Genomic DNA, 22,604 nt, shown 5'->3' on the forward strand with positions numbered 1-22,604 from the left:
AAAATATTCTGCTTAAGAGGAAACGTAGTGCCCTTGATATCAGCTATAACTTTTAATACTATGGTAGGCACTTGACTGCTATGGGATCAAATTCAGGACATTGCTTCAAATCCCAAAAACAACCCAATGCATGCTTGGGTAAAAAATATGCCAACAGCAGGTGTCGCAAGGGAGTGTTGAAGAACAACAGCTTTATTAAGAGGAAAAGTAGTGCCCTTGCAATCAGTTACAGCTTTCACATAGTTTTACAAGGACCAGAAGACCCATTTATCTCAATTTGAACAATGACCAGGAGGAATCATGGGTCCTTAAGAAGAATCTCACTTCAACTATTTTTTTGTTCTTTTTCTCTTCCTTTCATCTTTCTTCTTCTCTTTGATTCTTCATTGTAGGTTATTCAGTCACAGCCTTGGTGAGAACGCTGTTGAGAGACCAAAGGACATATAACTTAAATGTCCAAGTTAAACAAGCCAAATTAAATTTCAGATTTATATTTTTATTTGGGTAGTCTCAGCTACAATGTGGCTTACTCAAATATTCCTCCATTGAGATTTAGGATGAATCATCGATAGGTTATCCATTGCCTTTAAAACTTCCTGGTCAGTGACCTACATCAAGACTGTATATCGAAGAAAGAATACAACAAACACCATTCGAGAAGTTAGTTTTCTGGTTGAAACCCATATCTTAGATTTTTCAGGAATAAAACTTATAATTTTCCTAAAAATCACTATAGCTTTGCACGTTCTCTACAGATCTATGCATTTTTCTTTAATTTTGATCAACCCTGAAAAGCCTTAATAATATTGGATATTTTATTGATTTTATTCTAATTTTTTTAAATGACTAATGTCACATTAAAAATCCATGGAAAGGCACCATTGAAAATGTTCACATTATTGAATATTTTTATGAAAGAATAAATAGCTTTTCATGAAAAACTTACAAAGTAGATATATGGTGAATGGTATGACAAAACCAAAATAGATTTTAAATAATATACCTCAACATAATTGCTACTCATTTACAGTTTTTCAGATGAAGAGACAAAAATCTCAGTGAGTGTTATCAGATTGATTGAAGTTGTAAACCTTGGACCTCAAGGTTAACATCCCAATCCTCTGCACTATGACTTCACATTTTAGGTATCGAAGCCTTATTGCATGTTTCACATGATAACAAAAAGTCATCAAGTACTTATTAACAATGAAAATTTGATCGTCAAATTATGCATAAAAATTTATGTATTTTGTCTTACACATTTTGAAATAAATGACACTGATTGTATTATATGATACAATACAATTTATCTTTCTTAGTAATGTTTATTTTGTGTAATAATAATTATATCTAAATTTTGATGAGGCATTTTTTGACATGGGAACCTGTATTTAATATTTTTACTCTGACATCAAGAAATCTAAAGGGCAGCTGAAAATTACTAAATTCGTGAAAAATAGTAATTCCTAGAATGATTTGACATAATTTTTTTTTGAAATTATGATTTAACATAAATAATATTCTAATATTTTTTGTATTATATAGTTACATTTTTAGGGGCTTTTGGTGCAGTTTGGAAATGGAAGATCAACAGATTTATTGGAGCTAAATAACTTATTATTCTATAAATATATGTAATGATCAGACTTAAATGACCTGTTCATTGCTTTTTCAGTTTTATTAGCTTAGGTAAACTCATGATCAACAATTATGTGTGTAAAACTAGGGAAATTTGATGTCTGACCAATGTTTTGTAAGACTAGACCAAGCCGGGCTAATTGTCAGCCTTTTTATATTTCTATCATTTCCCCTTGATCTCTCACCCTTTATAATTACATCTGCTATACTCACTATCTCCCCCTTTATAACTCTATGTATTTCCTTGTCACTATCTCCCTCTATCCACAAATATCTATTTCTCTTTTCCTCTCTCCTCTCCCTCCTACACTTTAATTAGAACCCATGTTTCTGACACCCTTGCAGTCCATAAGTGTATATTTTTCCCATACAGCTTGATAAAGTTGATTAACTTGAAAGGGAGATCAAGATTAGAAGAATCCATTAAAATGTGAATATTATATCTTTTAATGTTTCTAAAAGAATATTCCTCGTATGGATATTCATGTCACTATTTAATTTGACTTTTTTAATCGGTTCCACAATAAAAATTGCCTGCTTGTATTTTAATGTTTTCTTCAAATACTCATTTTTTGTTTGGAACCATGACATTGACCTCTTAACTTTGACTCGTGACTATGGTCAGACCAAGACCGGATAAAGACTGGAAGGAACTACAGGTCTTGTTTTAGGTTTTTGCTAAGAAAAGACTAAGATTGAACCATGACCTTCCCTTGTAAATACTATGATTCAATTTTTATCAATTAATAATAAATCATTTATAATATTTTTTGAATTTTATAAGTATCCTCATATTCATTAAATAGGAGAATTTTAAACACGTCATGATTGAAACTTTCGAATTAATATGGAACTTTGATATGCTAAAACATTAAGGTTTTACATACATCATTGGTGTTTTTTTTATTTTAATCAATGAGAATATCAACCTATTCTTACTTTAAGTTTAGCTAGTGATGAGATGGATCCTCTCCATAGGGAATGATAATTAAGGTTTTGTAATTTTTTAAATAGTGATTAGTGAGCATATGGATTACGTATAAAATATTGAGTCGAGACAGTGATAATTAGTAAAATAATTTATATTATTATAGTATATAGTGATAATTAGTATTTTTAAAAAGATTGAGTGAAAGCAAGGATGGAGTGAAAATAGCGAGGATAATGCATGGGAGCAACATAAAGGAGTTTTTTAGGGAAATGATGAGTGAGATGACAATGATACTGTGATATGAAAATGATAGTACCTTATTTGAGGGTATGCCTAAGTAATGTAATGGTGGAATGTCATAGTGAACTTTGTATAATCTAAAAATCATGTCAAGAAGAACCAATTTAAAGTGAGAACACTTTTCATAGATCCTTACATTCCACCAGAGTCGCAGCAATTTGAGAGTGCAAGTAAACTCCTCTTCTCTATTACTTATTCTCCCATGCCTAGGATACCAAGAACAAGTTTTATAGATCTCAGAAATTTTAAGGATGATTTTGATGAGGATTTCTGCCTCTATTAATATATCTGGCACAGATGGAAAAAGGGGGTGAAGATGATGCAACCCTCAAAATTTTGGCTGAATCTGACTTCTAGATCATCAGATATCAAGCTCTGAAGTTGGATCAATGCTTGCTGTCCATTTTTTCTCCCTCCTAATTATCAATGTTGATGTTTCCTTGTTTCCTATTGGTGGGTGAGAAATCCTAAAGGTATACATGGTGTGCATTGACAGAATATCCTTGTCTTCTTCTAATGGCAATTCTAAGATTACCACGTGTACATGCAGAAGAAAAATATTTTTACATACAATTTATTTAATCATTTTGACGTGGTGGCACATCATTGTCTCTCTCTCTTTCTTTTTACTTCTTATTTTTTATTAAATGACACACTAACACTTCTTTTATGCCAATAATCATCCAATGATTGTGTATCGTGGTGACATATTTTCACGCATCACGTCAGCATGCATAATTTTTAACCAATTACGATGGTTTACGTGCGCCATGCATACCAACACAAATTTTGCCTTTTACCTCTAATTTTTTAATATGTTCTTCTAATCTATGAATTACATTTTTTATAATATATATCTTGCCTCTTTTATTGTGGGCCACATCACTATTGCAAATAAAATTTTGAAAAACTTGTCTCTCAATGATAAGGCATTATGGCATCACAATTTGTAACGCCATAATTGCACTTTTAATAATGATTAGCACATCTGACTATGGCCAAATTTTTTTATTGGTTTTCATCTATCGAATGGAATGGCAACACTTGGTGGGGCACAATTTTATGGCAAAAATATAATAGTAAATCATTTTAAAATCAATACTTACTCATAAAAAATATAATATATACATTGACCTATAAAGTTAATATCTTCATGAATAAAATATGAAATAATTCATAAAAATTATATTCCTAATCAGAAAATTAATAACCTTAAGAACATGAACTTGAAAAAATCCTTCAAAATATCACTAAATCCACAAAAATCAGAATATCACTCTAAAAATAGACTTATAAATTTTAATCTTGATTAAATGCATTCATAATTATTTTAATTCATAAAATATGTAAATTCTTAGAAGTAATTCAATAATTTGTGTGTTATCAAACTTCTAGGATATGAACACTTATTTTTAATCTTTATTTCTGTCAAATTTTTGTATCGGTGATATTGAATAAATTATTGAGAGCCATTATGTTTTCTTAGTAAAAAATTAATATAATATTTGAAAATATGCATGAGAAAGTTTTGGTAAATATGGATTTGGGAGAATATGTCCCATAAGTTTTATTTTTAAAATTAAATTCATGAATTTTTTAGCTTCTCATTTTCAGCTGAATTGGAATTTATAAAAACGTTGGTGATTATAAAATTTTAATTAGGCACACTGACATCACCATTCTTATCAAGACATTTATGGAGAAAATACCATAATACCATTTCAAGAATGTCTTTTTTATAAAAAGGGTTATAATGTTAAATCATAGATTTAAATGTATTGGTTGATATTTTACTTGTTAAATATCTTCATTTAATGGAAAAATCAATGAAATATTCCTACATCCTAAGATGGAACCTGAGAGATCATTGAGCAGTACGTGGCAGTGAAGCCACTATTTTTCAGATTACTTTTTTCTTTGATTATTTAAAATAACATTCGTGTAAAGTATCAATCAATAAAATACACTGTATTGACACAACTTCCTCCCAATTATTGTCAGGTTCTCTCTCTCTCACAGAATAACATAATAGTATTATATGTCCTCAGAAAAGCGGCTATAAGATACCATTTTTCTCTATGCTACAAGGCTCTAAGGATCTTGTCTCTATGTGCTCAAGGAAAAATGAGGAATATTAATAATTTGACGAATAATAAATATTGGTGAATTGTTATTTTAAGCAAGCAGTTGCACATTTGGGTGAAGGGACAGTAATAAATGACGTAGATTGGTGTTGGTCTTCCAAAATATTAAAAGAACTACATTGATAATTTTATAATAGATTTGATGTGACTTTCACAGATTATATAAGATAGATATAATATTTTTATGTAAAATATTCAAGATAATACTTGTTCCTGAAATGAACTAATATAACTTATTTTTTCATGCACATTGATCTATAAATGTTTTCTTATCTTACTTTCTATGTTTGAAAAAAATATAAATTATGTTACAGTCACTCTTATGATTTTGATTAGTTTATTATAAAATTTAAAAATATTTAGTGTGATCTTTAAATATTATAATCTATAAGATAAGATTAAGAATATTTTAAAAATATATAATCTACCCAAAAATGATATTGTAACTGCAATCAGACTTTGGCTTAATGCACGTATAAGTAACAATAAAATGTCAAATGCCAATAACAATCTAGCGAGATGGTGCACCACCTGTGTAGACTTTTTTGGAGACCTTATGGACGTGGATGTCAGAGGCCAACATGACACACATAAGATAATCATAAATATGTGTTAAATGAAAGTTGGTATGATGTAAGGTTCTCCACGTAATCTTTGTTGGATTTAATAAATGAGTGTCAAACTGACTTGTTGGTGATTCACAATGTGAATGTTAGAAGGAGAGAAAATAAATCAAATGGCATCGGATAAGCAAATTTAGGCTCAACGAAGAGTTCTAGGCTTAAATTTATGATGTTTCATAAAGAGTTTTTGAGGGATGATTCTTTAACTGTTAATCTAACCATTCATATGCTTAGATATATTAATATATGCATTTTATATTTAAAAATGATATTATAATTTCTTCTACAGTTGTAGATTGAGCGAAAGAATTATTTTGATATTCATCTTGATTTCTTGGTGTTCCAATGTTGAGAGAAGGCTGAAGTCAACAGATAGGTGGATGAGTTCACTTTAAGAAGTAAATTGACTGATATTAAAGGTAGATAAGGATTCAATGTGAGTTCTTTGTGTCTGCATTGTTATCGTCTTACCCAACATAAATCTGACTTATCTCCTTGTGTAATCCATCTTCCAACCATCTCAACAACATACCTAAATCTATTTATCCACCTTCTCATGCCATCATCGTTCATACACCATATTCCCTAAATTTATCCATCTCTCTTACCATATCAGTGTCCCTCTATCATTTCATATTTCATATAATTATTCATTTATCTATATTAGTTTATTAATATTGATAAATGAATAATTATATGAAATGATGCATATCATGTGATGCATAGCTAAATGAATATTATATAAAATATGAAATGATGCATCATTTCATATTTCATATAATTTATTAATTGTCACCTTCTTACCGCTACATTTCTCACTATCTCACTATCTCTTATATCATTGAATATCCGTTCTCAGCTCTCATTATGATTTAGACGATATTAAGTTCCTATTATATGTTCCTAGATGATATAAAATTTTCTTATTCTATATGTGATGCATATTATGTGGCCGTCAAGCTGATCACACTTCCGTGATTTTGTTAAGATCAGTAAAATAAATAGTAATTTATTATTGGTCTTGTGTGATGTTTATGATGAAGTCCCTGAATGTGTGCAGTGACTTAGTGAGTCATGATGGTATCATAATACAATGATCACGAGTCTTCAAACATGTCATCTAAATATTCCAATGTGTTGGATACTCGAGATGGGCATCAAGTTATCTAGATAGAATAACACTATATGATCATATGTATGATAAGTATGGTTATCATGTATCCATTAGTGTTGAGGACACTAAGGACAAATAGTGGGTACTCTTTAGAGAAAGAGTTCACTAAGTCAAGCGTATGACTCAAGTAAGAAGATGCATAAAATCCCTGCCCAGGATAGTAGGGATATTGGAGAAGGTGTTCTCAAAATATCATTGTTACACATTGATATGTAACAATATTCTACATCGTTCAAAAATCTTGCTTAGACAAAGGATGATACATATAGGTAAGCTGATTATGGTAAATACTCCATGAGAGTGCAAACACTTCTCTGTATCTTCTTGAGAACAAGGTTTAGGTTGCCAGCACAAGGGCTGAAATCTTAACCACTTGTTTGAGCTAAATTGATTCTTTATGAATTAATATATATTGTTATATTTAATTAATAAACTTTGAAAATAAATGTTATGGGGTCTTTAAACTTAGTAACTGTATTGATACATGGGCTTAGATTGTCTCATGCATAAGATTAAAGGAAATTTGATGATATACTCTATTCATAAGGATTTTTTGTGAAAAATCCTTTGATAATTATAAATAAGGGGCCCCCATTTTAGGTTCCCATGCCACCAGGATCTGGGAGACGGTTTCCTATATTCGTTCTCTCATTATTGGCTCATTCTATTATAATCTTTTGATGGTAAGGAGATCAACTATGTCTTCAAGAAGAGTTGTAGAAGAAGGAGAGGGTATCCAACAGTATTTTTATCTTGTGGATGCTTCTCGATGCAAAGAACTTGAATGGCTAAACACCGTTTGCAAAAAAGAGTTGTACAAGACACTTTCCGAAGGAGAAAATCAAGTGTAGAACATTGTCCCCACAAGATAATTTAAGTTTACTTTGTTTTAAGAATCAATTGGTAATTGATCTTTAGATTCAGCTGCATTGAAAAGTGATGGCGCACGCCATCAAGAGTCATCATCGACGTCATCAGCACCATGCGCATCCTCGACGTTGGAGACCGGGTGAAAGATGCTCATTATCGCCCTTTGATTTTGCCATTCCTTTCTCGTGTTTTTGTGTTTCCCGACTCGTAGTCGTGTTTTTCATCGCACCCGCAACAGTCATCTTTCTTTGTTTTTCCGTCGAGGGGAATGGGTCTTTATCCATTCCCCCTCTTCCCCTTGTTCTTCCCCCTTTTTCCTTCTTTATTTCGCCCTTGTTTCTCCCTAGTTCTCCCCTTATTTCCTCTTGTTTGTGTCTTGTGTTTGTAAGGGGGAGCCCATTTATAAGGGCTCCCCAATTGGACCCGTTATGGCCCACTTAGGGCCCAACTCTTCTCCCCTTTATAAGGGAAGAGAGGGCACCCTAGGGTTGTCAGACCCTTGTTTTTTTCAGTTAGGCATTTCATCGAACAGAACGTGGGTCTCATTCCTCGTTTGAGAAGAACAGAAAGAAGAGGAAGAAGAGGGAAGAAGAAGAAGGGAAGAGGGGAAGGGGAAGGATTTCCCCCGCCGCCACCGTGCACGCCGCGGCGCGCTGCCGCGCCGCGCCACGCCACCGCCGCTGCCCGCGTGCGATCGCGCGCCGCCGCGCGCCCTCGCGGCGCGGTCGCACCGCGCCGCGCCACCACCGCCGCGCCGCCACCGCGCGCCGCCACCGCTGCCGCCGCCCGCGCCGCTCCGTCGTACCGCCGCGCCGCCCTTCGCCGCGCCGCTCCGCCGTACCACCTCCCCGCCGTGCTGCCGCTCTGCTAGCGCTCTCGCCGAGCTGTCCGTCCCGCACCGCCCCGCGGGCACCCTGCCATCTCCGTTCGACAGTTTTCGTCTGAACCCTCGACGTCCAAACTTTACGAAGTGCTCTGTCACCTTTCACTGCACGTCGAGCCGCCGTGACCTCTCCGGCGCCCCTCATCCAACCCGCTCCGACATCATCCGTCAACGAACCACAGCATTACGTGTCCGTCATCGAGGTACGCCGTACTCTCCGACGCTCGTTTATTTACTCCTTGCAGTGTACTTCCGTTTCGACTCCACCGCGCTCGGGCTAGGTAGGTGAGCATGGTAAAACGAGAGAAAACTGCGTCTTTGAGTGTCTTACTGGTGCAGACGAGTACGTCCGTTACGTGTGAGCCCAATGGATTGAGTCCGTTCGGCCGTAGACGCCTTCGTCACTCCGACGAGGTTCGAGAGGCCCCCGTCGCCGTCACCCGGCGACTCCCATCCAAGCTTGGAGCTCGGCGCCTCCCTCGAGTCGGAGCCTGCGCGTACAATACGTAGGGCATTCATCCACGTAGTTACATACCCGTTAGGGTATCGTCGGACGACAACACCGCCGTCTCCCGATACGTTATCACTTATCGTCGCCGAGCCATCATACTCGGTGACGACGGGACGACGTTCCTGACGTACCTCCTGCATCAAAAAGTATTTTCACACTGAAATTGAAGTCCCAAAGTCCAACAATATGTTTATATTGAGAGAAAACAATGTAATATTTAAATATTTTCGTTAAATTCATGCATAACTATCAACTACTATTGCCCCTAACCTGATTTCATCAGTGTCTGTATTGCATCCATGTCTCATGAGTCGGACCATACAAGACCCCATGATTTCCCCCTTAAGATCCATTTACCCCGATTAGCCACCCCTATCATGCAACCATTTGCCTCCCCTTAATTCCCATATTAAGTTCATAAGATATAGCTCCTCAAGTCACACTGACTCCCTAATTTTGAAATAAATAAGACCCGAGCCGTGAGAACATTAAAACTTCATTAATAATTGTCAACTAAAACCTTTGATGTCAAATATAATGTTATTTCACAAAAATAAATTTAACAGTTTCCTCTAATTGGTTCAATGATTCAGAGAAAATACCCCTCTTTTTAGGCATATAACAGAATTTGAACTAGCCTTAATATCACTTGGACATTATAGATGGAAAATGAGAACTGTCATTCATAGTGTTCATCTAAAATGAGTTATTCCTCAGTACATGACTACACATCATCCAAAATGAGTCTTCAAAAGCACTAATAGAGCATTGCATTATTTTTTTAAGCATGAGTTAGCTTTCCCTCAAATGCACAACTAGAGGTTTTTCAATTGGAAGCTTTTACATGTCCAGGCTGGCTGAAGAGCGTGATTCAAAAGTGAAGATACACATAAAATGGGATTACAACGTGGCTGAAAGAAGTCTTATCTGAATTCTCTTCTAATCATCCTCCCTTTAAATTTGATTAATTAAAGAAGTCAACAGCCAAAAGTCCAAGTAATATTTATTTATTTATGTATTTTGTAACATGGAGAACTATTTTTTTATTTTTGTGAGGCCAAAGCGGCACTGGAGAGCATGTGCATCATATTTTGTAAGCATCAGTTAGCTTTTCTCAAAGGGGCAACCAGAGGTTTTCCAATTGGAAGCTTTTACATGTCCGGCTTGCTGAAGAGCGTGATTCAAAGGTTAAAATACACATAAAATGGGATTACGACGTGGCCGAAAGAAGTCTTATCTGAATTCTCATTAAATCATCCTCCCTTACAATCTTATACTTTTAAAACCTGAAAATTAAGCTTCAGATTTGATTAATTAAAGTAGTCTACGGCTAAAAGTCCAAAGAATATTTATTATTTATTTATATGTATTTTCTAATATGGAGAATTTTTTTTTTTACTTTTCGTGAGGCCAAAGCCACGTCTCATCTCCCCCTTCAAAAGCGACGTGCCCTGCACTTCTCTCTCTATCTCTTTCTCTCTTCTCTCTCTCTATCGTCTAGGGCACGAAAGTCCAAAGTGGGACTCTAAAGGTGACGTTTTTCGCTCAACCAGTCATTTAATCGGCCGTCTGATCCGATCTTCGTCTTCTGCCCGCCATTGAACTCGTTTCTGAAGGTAATTTGCGTCCATGATTTCCCAATTTTTATGAATGTTGTTGATCTGCGACTTGTTCATAGCGAAGTAACCATGTTCGTTTGAATTTTGTGATTTCGTTTGCCTGTATCGTTATCATTATCTCGTCCTTTCCTTGATCTGTTTTCTTCCTTATTAGCCCTCTTCATCATGTTTCAAAGTTTCTTCTCGCTTTTTGCTTCGATTACAGGAAGTATGGCCAAGATTTCCTTCAAACAAGAGCATGACCTCGGTATGCCCTGGATTTCCTGTTCGTCGTTTCCTCGCTATTTCCTCTGCATCCTTCTTTCCAAGGAACTGAGAGATTGTATATTTCTCAGAGAAGCGAATTGCGGAGTCGGCGAGGATCAGAGAGAAGTACCCTGACCGGATACCGGTAAGAACCTCGGCACATCGTCTCGATTCCCATTCGATAGATTGAAATTTATTTACTTATTCAAAAAAAAAGATCGAAATTTATTGCTTTCCTTATCATTTTCTTGCGACTGATGTTTAAGTTTCTCATCCCCTTTCTTCCCAATCCTTTCAAATTTGACCTAGAACATAGGACCCTGACTCAATATTTCAATACTTTGCCTTAGATGGTGTCACTACCAAATCTTCGATGATAATTCAATCACTAAGAATTCCTCCCCGACTTTCCTTCCTAAATATCAATAGGATTCTCCTTATGCATCGTAGAGTCTCGATATTTAATCATAACAATGATTTACTCCGCATTTCTGACACTCCGATTCTTTACCGAGTCTCAAAATCTCAGTCGAGGAGCGCCAATATCCTTTTTAATGCATCAAGTTCATATCATTATACATGTTCATGATATTTTCTTTCTGCTTCAAGGTGATCGTGGAGAAGGCCGAGAGAAGTGATATCCCCAATATCGACAAGAAAAAGTAAGCTCTGCCCATGTTAAATACTTTTGAAATACTAAAGATTATTAATATTTATATAATGTCCCTTTCCTATGCCAATTTTATCCTGACTTGGGTGGCCATGCAGATACCTTGTTCCAGCAGATTTAACCGTGGGTCAGTTCGTCTATGTTATCCGCAAGAGGATAAAACTCAGCGCTGAGAAGGCCATCTTCATCTTTGTGGACAATGTCCTCCCACCCACTGGTTAGCCCTAACTTGATTCTTCTATTTAATTCTGCAGAGATTGATGTGGGATAGATAGGAGCCATGATTCTTCTCAATGGTGAGTCCCATGGATAGGGAGAGAGATAGAAAGAAAAGAAAAATTTAGAGAGAGAGAGCAGGAGATTAGGGTTTCCAATCAGGTCATTTGTGATAAGGAAAGAAAAAACTTTGAATTCATTCTTAGTTGCCGTCCAAAGTACAAGGTCAATGACCAAAATACCCCTCTGGATTTAACCTTGGAGGCCATAGGATTAAATCAGAAGATTACCATAACCCCCTTGCAAGGAAAGAGAGAGAGATTATAGCCTCTACACTAGATGGGATGCAATTGATATGAATCTAGAAAGGGTCCAGATAGAGAGAGAGAGATGAATGGCCCCATATTAGATAAAATTCCATTGATATGATTATATAAAGTGTGAGTGATAGTGAGAAAAAGATGAATGACCCCAAATCAGATGGAATGCAATTGATTTGAATATGGTTGGAAACAAAAATCAAAATTGATGAGAAAACGCATTTAAGATGTTAAAAATCTTCTCCAGGGGCCATCATGTCGGCAATCTATGAGGAGAAAAAACATGAAGATGGGTTCCTTTATGTGACCTACAGCGGGGAGAACACCTTCGGAATGTAGTGGATAAGCATAATAACATCCCAGAGGGATGCCCTTCATGTGTACATGCTGTGGATAAAACGACATCGTCGGGGCAGATCAGATGATGTCATTTAATAATTCAATTTATGTTCTCAGAAAACTTCTCCTGTTTGGTATGTCATTGCTCATGTTCATTTCTCTGGGCCTCGACTGCTGTGTAATGATATAATAATCAGAGGTCTTCTTCACTTTGAACGATCAGATGTCATGTTACATATTTCCATAACGTTCTCTTCTCTGTTATAAATCATTGTTCTTGTTCATTTCTCTGGGCTTCTACTGCTGTGTAATGATATATTAATCAGAGGTTTTGTTCAGTTTGAACAATCAAATGTCATTTTACATGTTTCCATAACATTATCTTCTCTGATGTATATTACTGCTCACGTTCATTTCTCTGGGCATCTACTGCTGTGTAATGATGTTTTGATCGGAGGGTATCGTTCACTTTGAACATGTAAGATGATTCCAAAATAAAACCTTGTTATAAGTTAAATTAAATCCCTACCCTGCTATAATCTTAATTGATTTTTAATTAAATTTGATATCAATACGTTGTTTTAACTCATATGGTCGTGCGGTGCACTGTGAAAAATTCGCATCAGGTGTGCGAATATTCGCACCGGATCGGCTGCCCCGTGTGCTGTGCCGGTTTTAGAGGGGGAAATCCACACGGCACAGTCGGGAATGATAACAAAATAATATCATATTATGACAGAATATAGATGTAAAGCAAGAGAGAGATACGAGAAAAGGAAAGAAAGAGAGATGGAATATAAGTGTAAAGGGGGAGAGAGAGATGCAAAAAGAAAGGAAGAGAGATGTGAAGTGACAGAGAGAGAGAGATGGGAATCGATAGACAAGACAGGATAGGGATGTGAAATGAGAATAGAGCTATTTGAGAGATACGGAGAGAGATGGGAGAGAACAAATGAGAGGGGTGGACGAGAGGGAGTAGAAAGAGAGATAGAAATGAGCATCGAGAGAGAGAGAGGGGAAGTGAGAGGGAGAGAGAGAGAGATAAGAAAGATGAATGAGAGAGAGAGAGAACCCTGAGAGATGAGGGAGGAGACGGGGAGAGATAACAAGAGAGAGAGAGGGAGACAGACAGAGACGAGAAAGCAGTGAGAGACAAGTAACGAGAGAGATGAGAAAAGAGAGAGGAAGAGAGAGAGATGAGAAAAGAGAGAGGGAGAGAGAGAGATGAGACAAGAGAAAGGGAGAGGGAGAGAGAGAGAGATGAGAAAAGAGAAGGAGAGAGAGAGAGATGAGACAAGAGAGGGAGAGAGAGAGAGATGAGACAAGAGAAAGGGAGAGGGAGAGAGAGAGAGATGAGAAAAGAGAGAGAGAGAGAGGGAGAGAGAGAGATGAGAAAAGAGAGAGGGAGAGAGAGATGAGAAAAGAGAGAGAGAGAGATGAGAAAAGAGAGAGGGAGAGAGAGATGAGAAAAGAGAGAGGGAGAGAGAGATGAGAAAAGAGAGAGGGAGAGATGAGTAACGAGAGAGAGGGAGACGATGAAGCAGAGATAGAGGAGAAATGAGAAAGAGAGAAAGAGTGAGATGAGAAAAAAGAGAGGGAGAGAGAGATGAGAAAAAAGAGAGGGAGAGAGAGATGAGAAAAGAGAGAGGGAGAGAGAGATGAGAGAAGAGAGAGGGAGAGAAGGAGAGAGAGAGAGATGAGTAACGAGAGAGAGGGAGACGATGAAGCAGAGAGAGAGGAGAAATGAGAAAGAGAGAAAGAGTGAGAGATGAGAAAAGAGAGAGGGAGAGAGAGATGAGAAAAGAGAGAGGGAGAGAGAGATGAGAAAAGAGAGAGGGAGAGAGAGATGAGAAAAGAGAGAGGGAGAGAGAGATGAGAAAAGAGAGAGGGAGAGAGAGATGAGAGAAGAGAGAGGGAGAGAAGGAGACAGAGAGAGATGAGTAACGAGAGAGAGGGAGACGATGGAGCAGAGAGAGAGAGGAGAAATGAGAAAGAGAGAGACGAGAAGAGAGAGAGAGAGAGAAAAGAAAAATGAGAGAAATTTGACAGTGCTCTGGGGACTTTGGCGCCACAGGAAAGAAGTGGTATTTCGAGGCAGAATAGCCTCCACGGATGGGCTAATCCACTTGGTGGGGGGACTTATGGCAGCATGGTTCCCCAAAGCCGGGATTGGAGGGGGATGAGGATAAATACCCGTGTAAATGAGCCTTAGGGCTTGAGTCATGTATTCTCTGGGCGATTACCGATCTTTTCGGGTGACTGCATTTTAGCATTCCAAAAAAAAAGAAAAATGGAAGAAAGAGAGAGCAAAAAGAAATGAGAGAGATGAATAAAGAGAGAGAGAGATGATAGATCCCTAGGAGGCTTGTGCCGGTTCTTAAGGATGAACAAGATTTCACATGAATGCAAATGAATAAGAAACATACCTCAGTCTATTGTATCTTAGCATATGATTAAACAATCTTGAGGGTTTATTCATCTTGGATCACAGCAAAAATTAGATCACACCAGAAAAATCCTTGATAACCCAAGGACCTGGTCCTTATTTCTAGAAATAGGAGAATTTTAATCCCATCATCATAGTCAATCCAGACGCGCTATAGTTTACCTTAATTAATTCCATCATTATAATTAAGATAGATTTAGCCTCTAATCATTTAATTTCAATAACCCTATTATTGTTCGAATTGTCCTAAGGTCATCTATCTACTCAAGTGAATCACGTTGATTGGGGTCTGTAAATGATAGGTTACTAACATGCACCTATGTATATATACATAATTATATTACACGGATTAAGAAACTAATCTAACAAGTGAGAGAGAGAGGTGACTAACAAGAGAGAGAGAGAGAGAGAAAGAATAAGTGAGAGAGAGACAAGTAGAGAGAAAGACAATAAGTTTGAGAGAGAGAGACAAGTACAGAGAGAAACAATAAGTGTGTGAGAGAGAGACAAGTAGAGAGAGAGAGAGACAATAAGTGTGAGAGAGACACAAGTAGAGAGAGACAATAAGTATGAGAGAGAGAGACAAGTAGAGAGAGAGAATAAGTGTGACAGAGAGACAAGTAGAGAGAGAGAGAGAGAGAATAAGTGTGAGAGAGAGACAAGTAGAGAAAGAGACTAAGTGAGAGAGAGAGACAAGTAGAGAGAGAGACAATAAGTGTGTGTGAGAGAGATAATAAGTGTGTGAGAGAGAGATAATAAGTGTGTGAGAGAGAGATAATAAGTGTGTGAGAGATAGACAAGGAGAGAGAGACAATTAGTGTGAGAGAGACAAGTAGTGAGAGAGACAAAAATGTGAGTGAGAGAGAGAGAAGTAATGAGAGAGAGATAGAGACAAGAAATGAGAGAGTGAGATGAATAATGAGATTGAGAGACAAGAAATAAGAGAGGTAGATGAGCAATGACTTGGTGGGGTCACTGGTCAGCGGAGAGAAAAATTCATGCTTAAGAACACCACATTGTGTTCTTAAGCAGACCCATTTTTCTAGTGAAATTGCCCTTCACACGAAAAATACCAATTTTTACCTATTTTTTTGGGAACGAATTTTTCAGATAATTGTTTATTTTTTGGTTACAAGTTTTAGATTCTGGTCTGACAGTGAGTCCTAACCTACTTATATTTCCAGAGACTTAATCACTTTGTATTAAAGAAACTGAGAAGAGTATGGTGAATACTAATAACTTACAAATGAAAACCATGGGAGGGTAAGAGGTTCCTTAGAAGGTCAGCATTTACATTGTATAAGTTTAATTGTCAAGTTTTTGATGACATGTAGAATGATATATATACTTGATGATTTATTTTGTGACTAAGATTAGCATCGTGTTCCCAGAAGAAAGCATAGTACAAAAGTAGGTCAGATGAAGTTCCTGTGACCCATACACTTGTGTGATTCAGTTCTTTCAGTTCTCTCTTCACCTGGGCACTAAATTACAAAACTGCAGCCCATCTCTCAAAGGAGAATTGAAATTGTGCTCTCAAAATTTAAACCTTTGTTCATAGAAAATTATTTTATGAGGGCAAGGTCTTGCAGAATGTTGTCTTTTAGATAAAAGAGTAATATGAAAAAAAAGAAGGTTAGACTTCTGGTTACAGTTTCGACGAAGAGTTGTCTTCATTCTATGATGTCAATGAAGATTCAGATGAAATAGAGTAACCTTGTAAAATAAACTTATCTTGAAGATAAGGTTCCAAAGGTGATGCCAATGAGGAATAAATTCATAAATTTACATAGATTATAGTCACCATTACCAGTTCTTGAAATATGTAGGATGACCTCAGTACCTTACTTTATGATGGATGAGTAAGGCCTATTTTCTTTTAGTTTTTGCCTAATATCTGTTTTACAATCCGTTAAGTTCAGAAGAAAAACTGTGAACTCTTAATTGATTGCCACTCTTGATCACATACATAAAAGATATTTAATTATAGCAAATGATGATCTCCATGCTCCATTACAGACTATCCCAAGTCAATCAGAAAAAAAAACTATGGCCATTAACCTGAGTTTAATCTGAAAACTAATCGTGCTTAATTGCAAACGGTGGACAAGAATGTGAGGGTAATCTTTGATTTAGAAGAATGATATTCTATCACAGCAATCACATGCTGCAATGAACGATGAACGGTTTGAGGGCATTAATGAACTGGGGAGTTCTAATACCCAGCTTCAGGTCAACTTCTCCGCCGCCAAGCCAGAAGAAGTCGGGGTGCAGCTTTGTAATGGCCTCATCTAAGATCACCTGAATGGTTCAGCAATTGTGAGTCAAGGAAGGGTTTGGAAAAAAACCAGAGTTGAAGAAGACAAAGACAAAGACAAAGACGGAAATGAAGGAGACAAAGACGAAGATGAAGACGAAGACAATGAAGAAGACAGAAGAAGAAGAACAAGAAGAAGAAGAAGACGAAAAAGAAGACGAAGAAGAAGAAGAAGACGAAGAAGAAGGAGAAGAAGACAAAGAAGAAGAAGAAGAAGAAGACGAAGAAGAAGAAAAAGAAGAAGAAGCCAAAGAATTAGAAGCCGAAGAAGACGAAGAAGAAGAAGATGAAGAAGAAGAAGACGAAGAAGACGAAGACGAAGAAGACGAAGACGAAGAAGACGAAGACGAAGAAGACGAAGACGAAGACAAAGAAGATGATGAAGAAGAAGAAGAAGAAGAAGAAGAAGAAGACGAAGAAGAAGACGAAGAAGAAGAAGACGAAGAAGAAGAAGAAGAAGAAGAAGAAGAAGAAGAAGAAGCTTACTGGAATATCTGTGGCCATGCCAATGCAGGTCACCGCATTATGCACAAATCCAGTCAATTTCTTTGATTCTTCCTCCGGCGCTAGCCTCACTGAGTTCCAAAAACAGAGCTGTGAGAGGGGCTTCAAAATAGCAAGTAAGCAATCGAGAGGGAGAGAGAGAGAGAGCAAGAAAGATCTGCTTTGATTCTTCATCAATGTAAGCCTCACTGGGTACCAAAAGCACAGCCATGGGAAACGATACAAACGACCCAGTAATCATTGAAAAGGGGGAGACAGGACAGAGGAGAGAAGGAGAGAGAGAGAGGTGAAGGAGTTGAGAAAGAAAGAGAAAAAAGAATGATACTGATGAGAGAGAGAAAAGAATGATAGAGAGAGGGGAGAAAAGGAGAGAGAGAGAGGAGAGAGGTCGGAGAGAAAAAGATAGAGAAAGAGGAGAGAAATGGGAGAGAGGAGAGAAGTCGGAGAGAAAAAGATAGAGAAAGAGGAGAGAAATGGGAGAGAGGAGATAAGTGAGAGAAAAAGATAGAGAAAGACGAGAGAAATGGGAGAGAGGAGATAAGTGAGAGAAAAAGAGAGAGAGAGAGAGGAGAGAAGTAGGAGAAAAAGAGAAAGAGAGAGAGACGAGAAGTGGGAGAAAAAGAGATAGGGAAAGAAGAGAGAAGTGAGAAGTGAGACGAGAAGAGAGAAGAGAGAAGAGATAGAGAGAGAGGAGATAACTGAGAGAAAAACAGATAGAGAGAGAGAAGAGAGAAGTAGGAGAAAAAAAGAAAGAAATGGGAGAAAAAGAGATAGGGAGAGGAGAGAAATGGGAGAAAAAGAGATAGGGAGAGGAGAGAAATGGGAGAAAAAGAGATAGGGAGAGGAGAGAAATGGGAGAAAAAGAGATAGGCAGAGAGGAGAGAAATGGGAGAAAAAGAGATAGGCAGAGAGGAGAGAAATGGGAGAAAAAGAGATAGGCAGAGAGGAGAGAAATGGGAGAAAAAGAGATAGTCAGAGAGGAGAGAAGTGGGAGAAAAAGAGATAGGGAGAGAGGAGAGAAGAGGGAGAAAAAGAGATAGAGAGAGAAGAGAGATGTGGGAGAAAAAGAGATAGAGAGAGAGAAGAGAGAAATGGGAGAAAAAGAGATAGAGAGCGGGGAGTAAAGGAGACAGATGAGATGAAAGAGAAAACACATATAGAGAAGAGAGAAAACGAGAGAGAGAGAAAAGGATATAGAGAGAGGAGAGAAAGGGAGAGAGCAAAAGAGAAAAAGAGAGGAGAGGAATGGAGGGTAAAAGAGATAGAGTGAGAGGAGAGAAATGGAGGAAAAAAAGAGAGAAAATGGAGAGAGAGCGAGAGGAGAGGAAAGAAATGCAGAGCAAAAGAGATAGAGGGAGAAAATGGAGAGAGAAATAGAATAGAAAAATGGCGAGAGAGGTGAGGGAGAAAAAGGAGGAGAGAGAAAAGAGAGAGAGAGAGAGAGAGGTGAGAGAGAAAAAGGAGAGAGGAGAGAAAATGGAGAGACAGAAAGTGAAGAGAAAGAGAGAGATGAGAGAGAGGAGAGAAAATAGAGAGAAAGAGAGATAGACAAAAATTGATGAGAGAGGGAGAGGTACATACTGTTGAATTTCTTCTTGGGTATTTTGCCACCATTGAGGTTGGAGAGATAATTTTTGATATTCTCGGCGTTGAGCTTGGCCGTATACTGGGCAACGAAAAGCAATAAGAAGAAAAGGAACAAAAAAAACGGAAGAATTCAATAGCAAGAGCATGCATCAGCGAGAAACCTGAATAACAACAACATAATATTTGGAGTTTAGGCGATCGCTACAGTCGGTGATGTGCGCTGGAGCTTGGGTATTAATCTGACGACGAAAAATAACGCATAGATCAAGCAAATGTCACAAAAGAATCGGAAAACTTATGCAACTAAAGAGGAATAATCGAGTTATCCAGCCCAATCTCTAACATTTATTTGAGTATATACAACTATATACCACCTTACATCAAAGATCTTGAGGAAATTATAAACCAATCAGATAGCACTAGCAATCGGCAGGTAATTATTATAGGAATTTCACTACACTTGCTCATGTCATCGTCGATTTCATCGCTCAAACTATATCATCAGAAGCAGAGCACTTCGATTTTGTTTAATTTGAACGAAACTGTCAAGCTATATATTTAAATCCTATGAGGAACAGAGGTCCGAATCGAGTAACTCAGTTCTAGATCGAGTATCAAGTTCAAGCGGGAACAGAGGGAACTAGATTCTGAAAAAAAAAATACCATGACAATGCTTTTGCACAAGTGATCGATCGAGTGAGCGTTCAGGCATTCCATCCTGTACTCCAGCGTCCGGCGGTAGTAATCCTCCGGAACTCGCTTGAACTCGAAGTCTCTGACGCCAATGCCGTTGAGCATCGCGGAAAGACGCGCTTCCGTGGAATCTGCAGCGCCACCGCAGTCTGCATCTTGATCCAGGGAAGAAGGCGAGAAGATCGATGAAGAACAAGGGAGCTGATCCAACAGGCGGCGTTCCAGATCGCCAATCCGTCGAAGAATTGATAGCTGCGCATGATTCAATCGATCGATCGAGGATTTCTCAGCCATGATGGGGGAAAGGAAGATCGATTGACGCAGTGGTGGATGAACTTGCCCTAAAATTTAGCCATCCATTTGAAATTTTTTGAGTTTGAATGAAGTTTGAATGTTGGTCCAAACCATGCGAGCGAATCCCGCTCGGCAATCGTCATCCTTCACATCATGCGTCTCCTTCACATCATGCGTCACCGTGACGGTCGCGTGACAGTGACGGTGACGGTGACGGATCGCCCGTGACGGTGACGTGACGGTGACGGGGTGGTCCGGACGAGTGACGGGTCACAGATGACGCCCGTGACGGTATTTTAATAAGTCTCTCTCTCTCTCTCTCTTTCGTTCTCTCTCTCTCTCTCGCTCTCGTTCTCTCCCTCTCTCGCTCTCTCTTTCTCTCTCGCTCTCTCTCTCTCTCTCTCTCTCTCTCTCTCTCTCTCTCTCTCTCTCTCTCTCTCTCTCTCTCTCTCCCGCTCTCTCTCTCTCTCTCTCTCCCCCTTATGTCATATAACAATGACAAATGGTCCATAAGAATAAAAATACATAACCTACAAAATGAAAATTTTTCCCGTCACGGTGAGAATGACGCCGTCACCGTGACGGTGACCGGGTCTGCTGACGAGTGACGGGTCGGTGACGATTTTTCTGAAAATCCTTGGACGAGTGACGTGACGGTGACGTGACGAACAGTTCGTCACGTTACCATCCGTCACGACTCGTCATCCGTCCCGTCACGTCCGGGATGTCACGTGTCAGACGTGCCGTTCCCTACGTGCGGTTGGGCGCATGTGCGGTGCGGTTGTGCGGTAAATTGCACGGGATTTTCGCACACCGCACTGCGCACCGCACAGGGGTTGGTGCGGTGAGAAAATTCGATGTTGTGCGAATATTTTAACCGCCGCAGCCCTCCCTCCACCTCCCGCCCCCTCTTCGCTGTTGCCCCCCTCTCCGCCGCAGTCCGCCCCCTCCCGCTGCATCATATTGTTACAAATTAACCTGATAGAACATATATCACAATATGCACACAACACAACTCAGCACAAAGCCTCGGAGGGCTTATTTGAAAAGTAAAGAAACAAGTAACAATATTAATATATAAAATCAGCAATGTAAACATACCTGATAAATCACTTCATTCTCGTCTCGACTGCCACTCGCAAACAATCATAATAGTCCAAGAACCTTATCTGCGCTTATTATGAGAAAGGAGACAAACTATCTAGCTATAGGGAAACACAAAAAAAAGTGCTACAGGGAAATCAAAATAACGTGTAACCACACTATACCTATTTAGAAAGGACCGATGTTTATCTGCTATTGTCCTTCATTTTCCCTTCTTCCATAGTTGTGAACCTATGTGATAAAGAAAAGACAGTCAGATCAACAACGGTTGCATTGTATGTCACAAAATAAAAAAGATTATAAGAAACAAAAAACGCTCTAGACTAGTGCATAAAATAAAAACTGTCTTACACTAATTTCACTGCATAGTTGATGCAAGTCAAGAGACAAACAATTCTATGGGTGGGAAGATAGAAAACAACACACAATAAAAGACATATATAAAAAAAACAGTTTAGAAAGTAATGTTCGAGTAAAGTTGATATGCTTACTCATACAATGATTAAAGCAAGAGAGACAATTTGAGATCATTCAATCTATGGACGTGTTCATCATACCGGATATGCATGATACGCTATGCTTTATCTCTTATTGAATATATTATCCACCTTACTAAACCTGACATAACAAATAAAATATCAATCGCAATAACGACATTAACACCAAAACACGAATAAGTTTGTTAGACAACAACCAATACACATAAAAGGAAAAAAAACAAAAGCTGATGACAATATAGCAGCACTATAAAAGATACCTCATACATCAACCCTTTACTTTGAGGACTCCGTCTTGTACAATAAGCAATACACAGAACTAACGCCTTCTATAACTAATAAAGGAAAATACACAACATGTGTTATAACATAAATAGAGAAAGCTAGTGCTTCATCCACGAGAACAAAACCAATATAAAAGATTACCCATTCGAGAGGTGCCCTGTATATTATTTTTCCGTATTTTTATTTATTTACCTCTTTGACGGCAAACCTATGCCAACAAAAAAAACGGATCACGTAAACCTGCATCATGTCAAAACATAGAGAAAGAAAAATGAATTAAAAATGTAAACACAAGAGGGTATGGAAAGAAAAATAAGACATTATCTCACATAAATAACATAATATTAAGGAAGATAATTAAACCTAAGAGAATGTCTCTGTCAAATAATTCCA

The 22,604-nt window shown here is 37.9% G+C and overlaps 2 protein-coding genes and 1 long non-coding RNA gene across 3 annotated transcripts; 1 reads left to right on the plus strand and 2 right to left on the minus strand.

Moving 5' to 3' along the window:
• Positions 1-10,533: 10,533 nt before the first annotated feature.
• Positions 10,534-12,768, plus strand: ATG8F (Ubiquitin-like superfamily protein). Its single transcript, XM_078584146.1, has 6 exons — positions 10,534-10,690; positions 10,899-10,940; positions 11,029-11,084; positions 11,549-11,601; positions 11,708-11,826; positions 12,393-12,768. The coding sequence occupies exons 2-6, from the start codon at positions 10,904-10,906 to the stop codon at positions 12,482-12,484; spliced, it is 357 nt and encodes a 118-aa protein (XP_078440272.1). The 5' UTR covers positions 10,534-10,690; positions 10,899-10,903; the 3' UTR covers positions 12,485-12,768.
• A 4,199-nt stretch (positions 12,769-16,967) lies between these two features.
• Positions 16,968-20,439, minus strand: LOC144710631 (YbaK/aminoacyl-tRNA synthetase-associated domain-containing protein). Its single transcript, XM_078584446.1, has 5 exons — positions 20,002-20,439; positions 19,500-19,577; positions 19,333-19,417; positions 17,734-17,822; positions 16,968-17,231 (listed from the first exon to the last, which is right to left on the minus strand). The coding sequence occupies exons 1-5, from the start codon at positions 20,323-20,325 to the stop codon at positions 17,091-17,093; spliced, it is 717 nt and encodes a 238-aa protein (XP_078440572.1). The 5' UTR covers positions 20,326-20,439; the 3' UTR covers positions 16,968-17,090.
• An 838-nt stretch (positions 20,440-21,277) lies between these two features.
• LOC144710525 (uncharacterized) lies at positions 21,278-22,180 on the minus strand. The gene is made up of 3 exons (XR_013583307.1): positions 21,594-22,180; positions 21,427-21,494; positions 21,278-21,303 (listed from the first exon to the last, which is right to left on the minus strand). It is a non-coding gene; the product is annotated as an uncharacterized LOC144710525 (long non-coding RNA).
• Between the last annotated feature and the right edge of the window lie 424 nt (positions 22,181-22,604).

This window comes from Wolffia australiana, chromosome 12 (assembly GCF_029677425.1).
Source record: "Wolffia australiana isolate 7733 chromosome 12, ASM2967742v1".
NCBI classification, from domain to species: domain Eukaryota; kingdom Viridiplantae; phylum Streptophyta; class Magnoliopsida; order Alismatales; family Araceae; genus Wolffia; species Wolffia australiana.

Excerpts from the sequence above, each read along its gene's own strand:
- ATG8F (XM_078584146.1), top strand. The coding sequence starts at position 10,904 with ATGGCCAAGATTTCCTTCAAACAAGAGCATGACCTCG. Across the intron at positions 10,941-11,028 it reads CAAACAAGAGCATGACCTCG|AGAAGCGAATTGCGGAGTCG; the intron begins GTATGCCCTGGA and ends TATATTTCTCAG. Across the intron at positions 11,085-11,548 it reads AGTACCCTGACCGGATACCG|GTGATCGTGGAGAAGGCCGA; the intron begins GTAAGAACCTCG and ends TTCTGCTTCAAG.
- LOC144710631 (XM_078584446.1), bottom strand. The coding sequence starts at position 20,325 with ATGGCTGAGAAATCCTCGATCGATCGATTGAATCATGCGCAGCTATCA. Across the intron at positions 19,578-20,001 it reads TGTGCAAAAGCATTGTCATG|ATTAATACCCAAGCTCCAGC; the intron begins GTATTTTTTTTT and ends TTTCGTCGTCAG. Across the intron at positions 19,418-19,499 it reads ATTATGTTGTTGTTATTCAG|TATACGGCCAAGCTCAACGC; the intron begins GTTTCTCGCTGA and ends TTCGTTGCCCAG.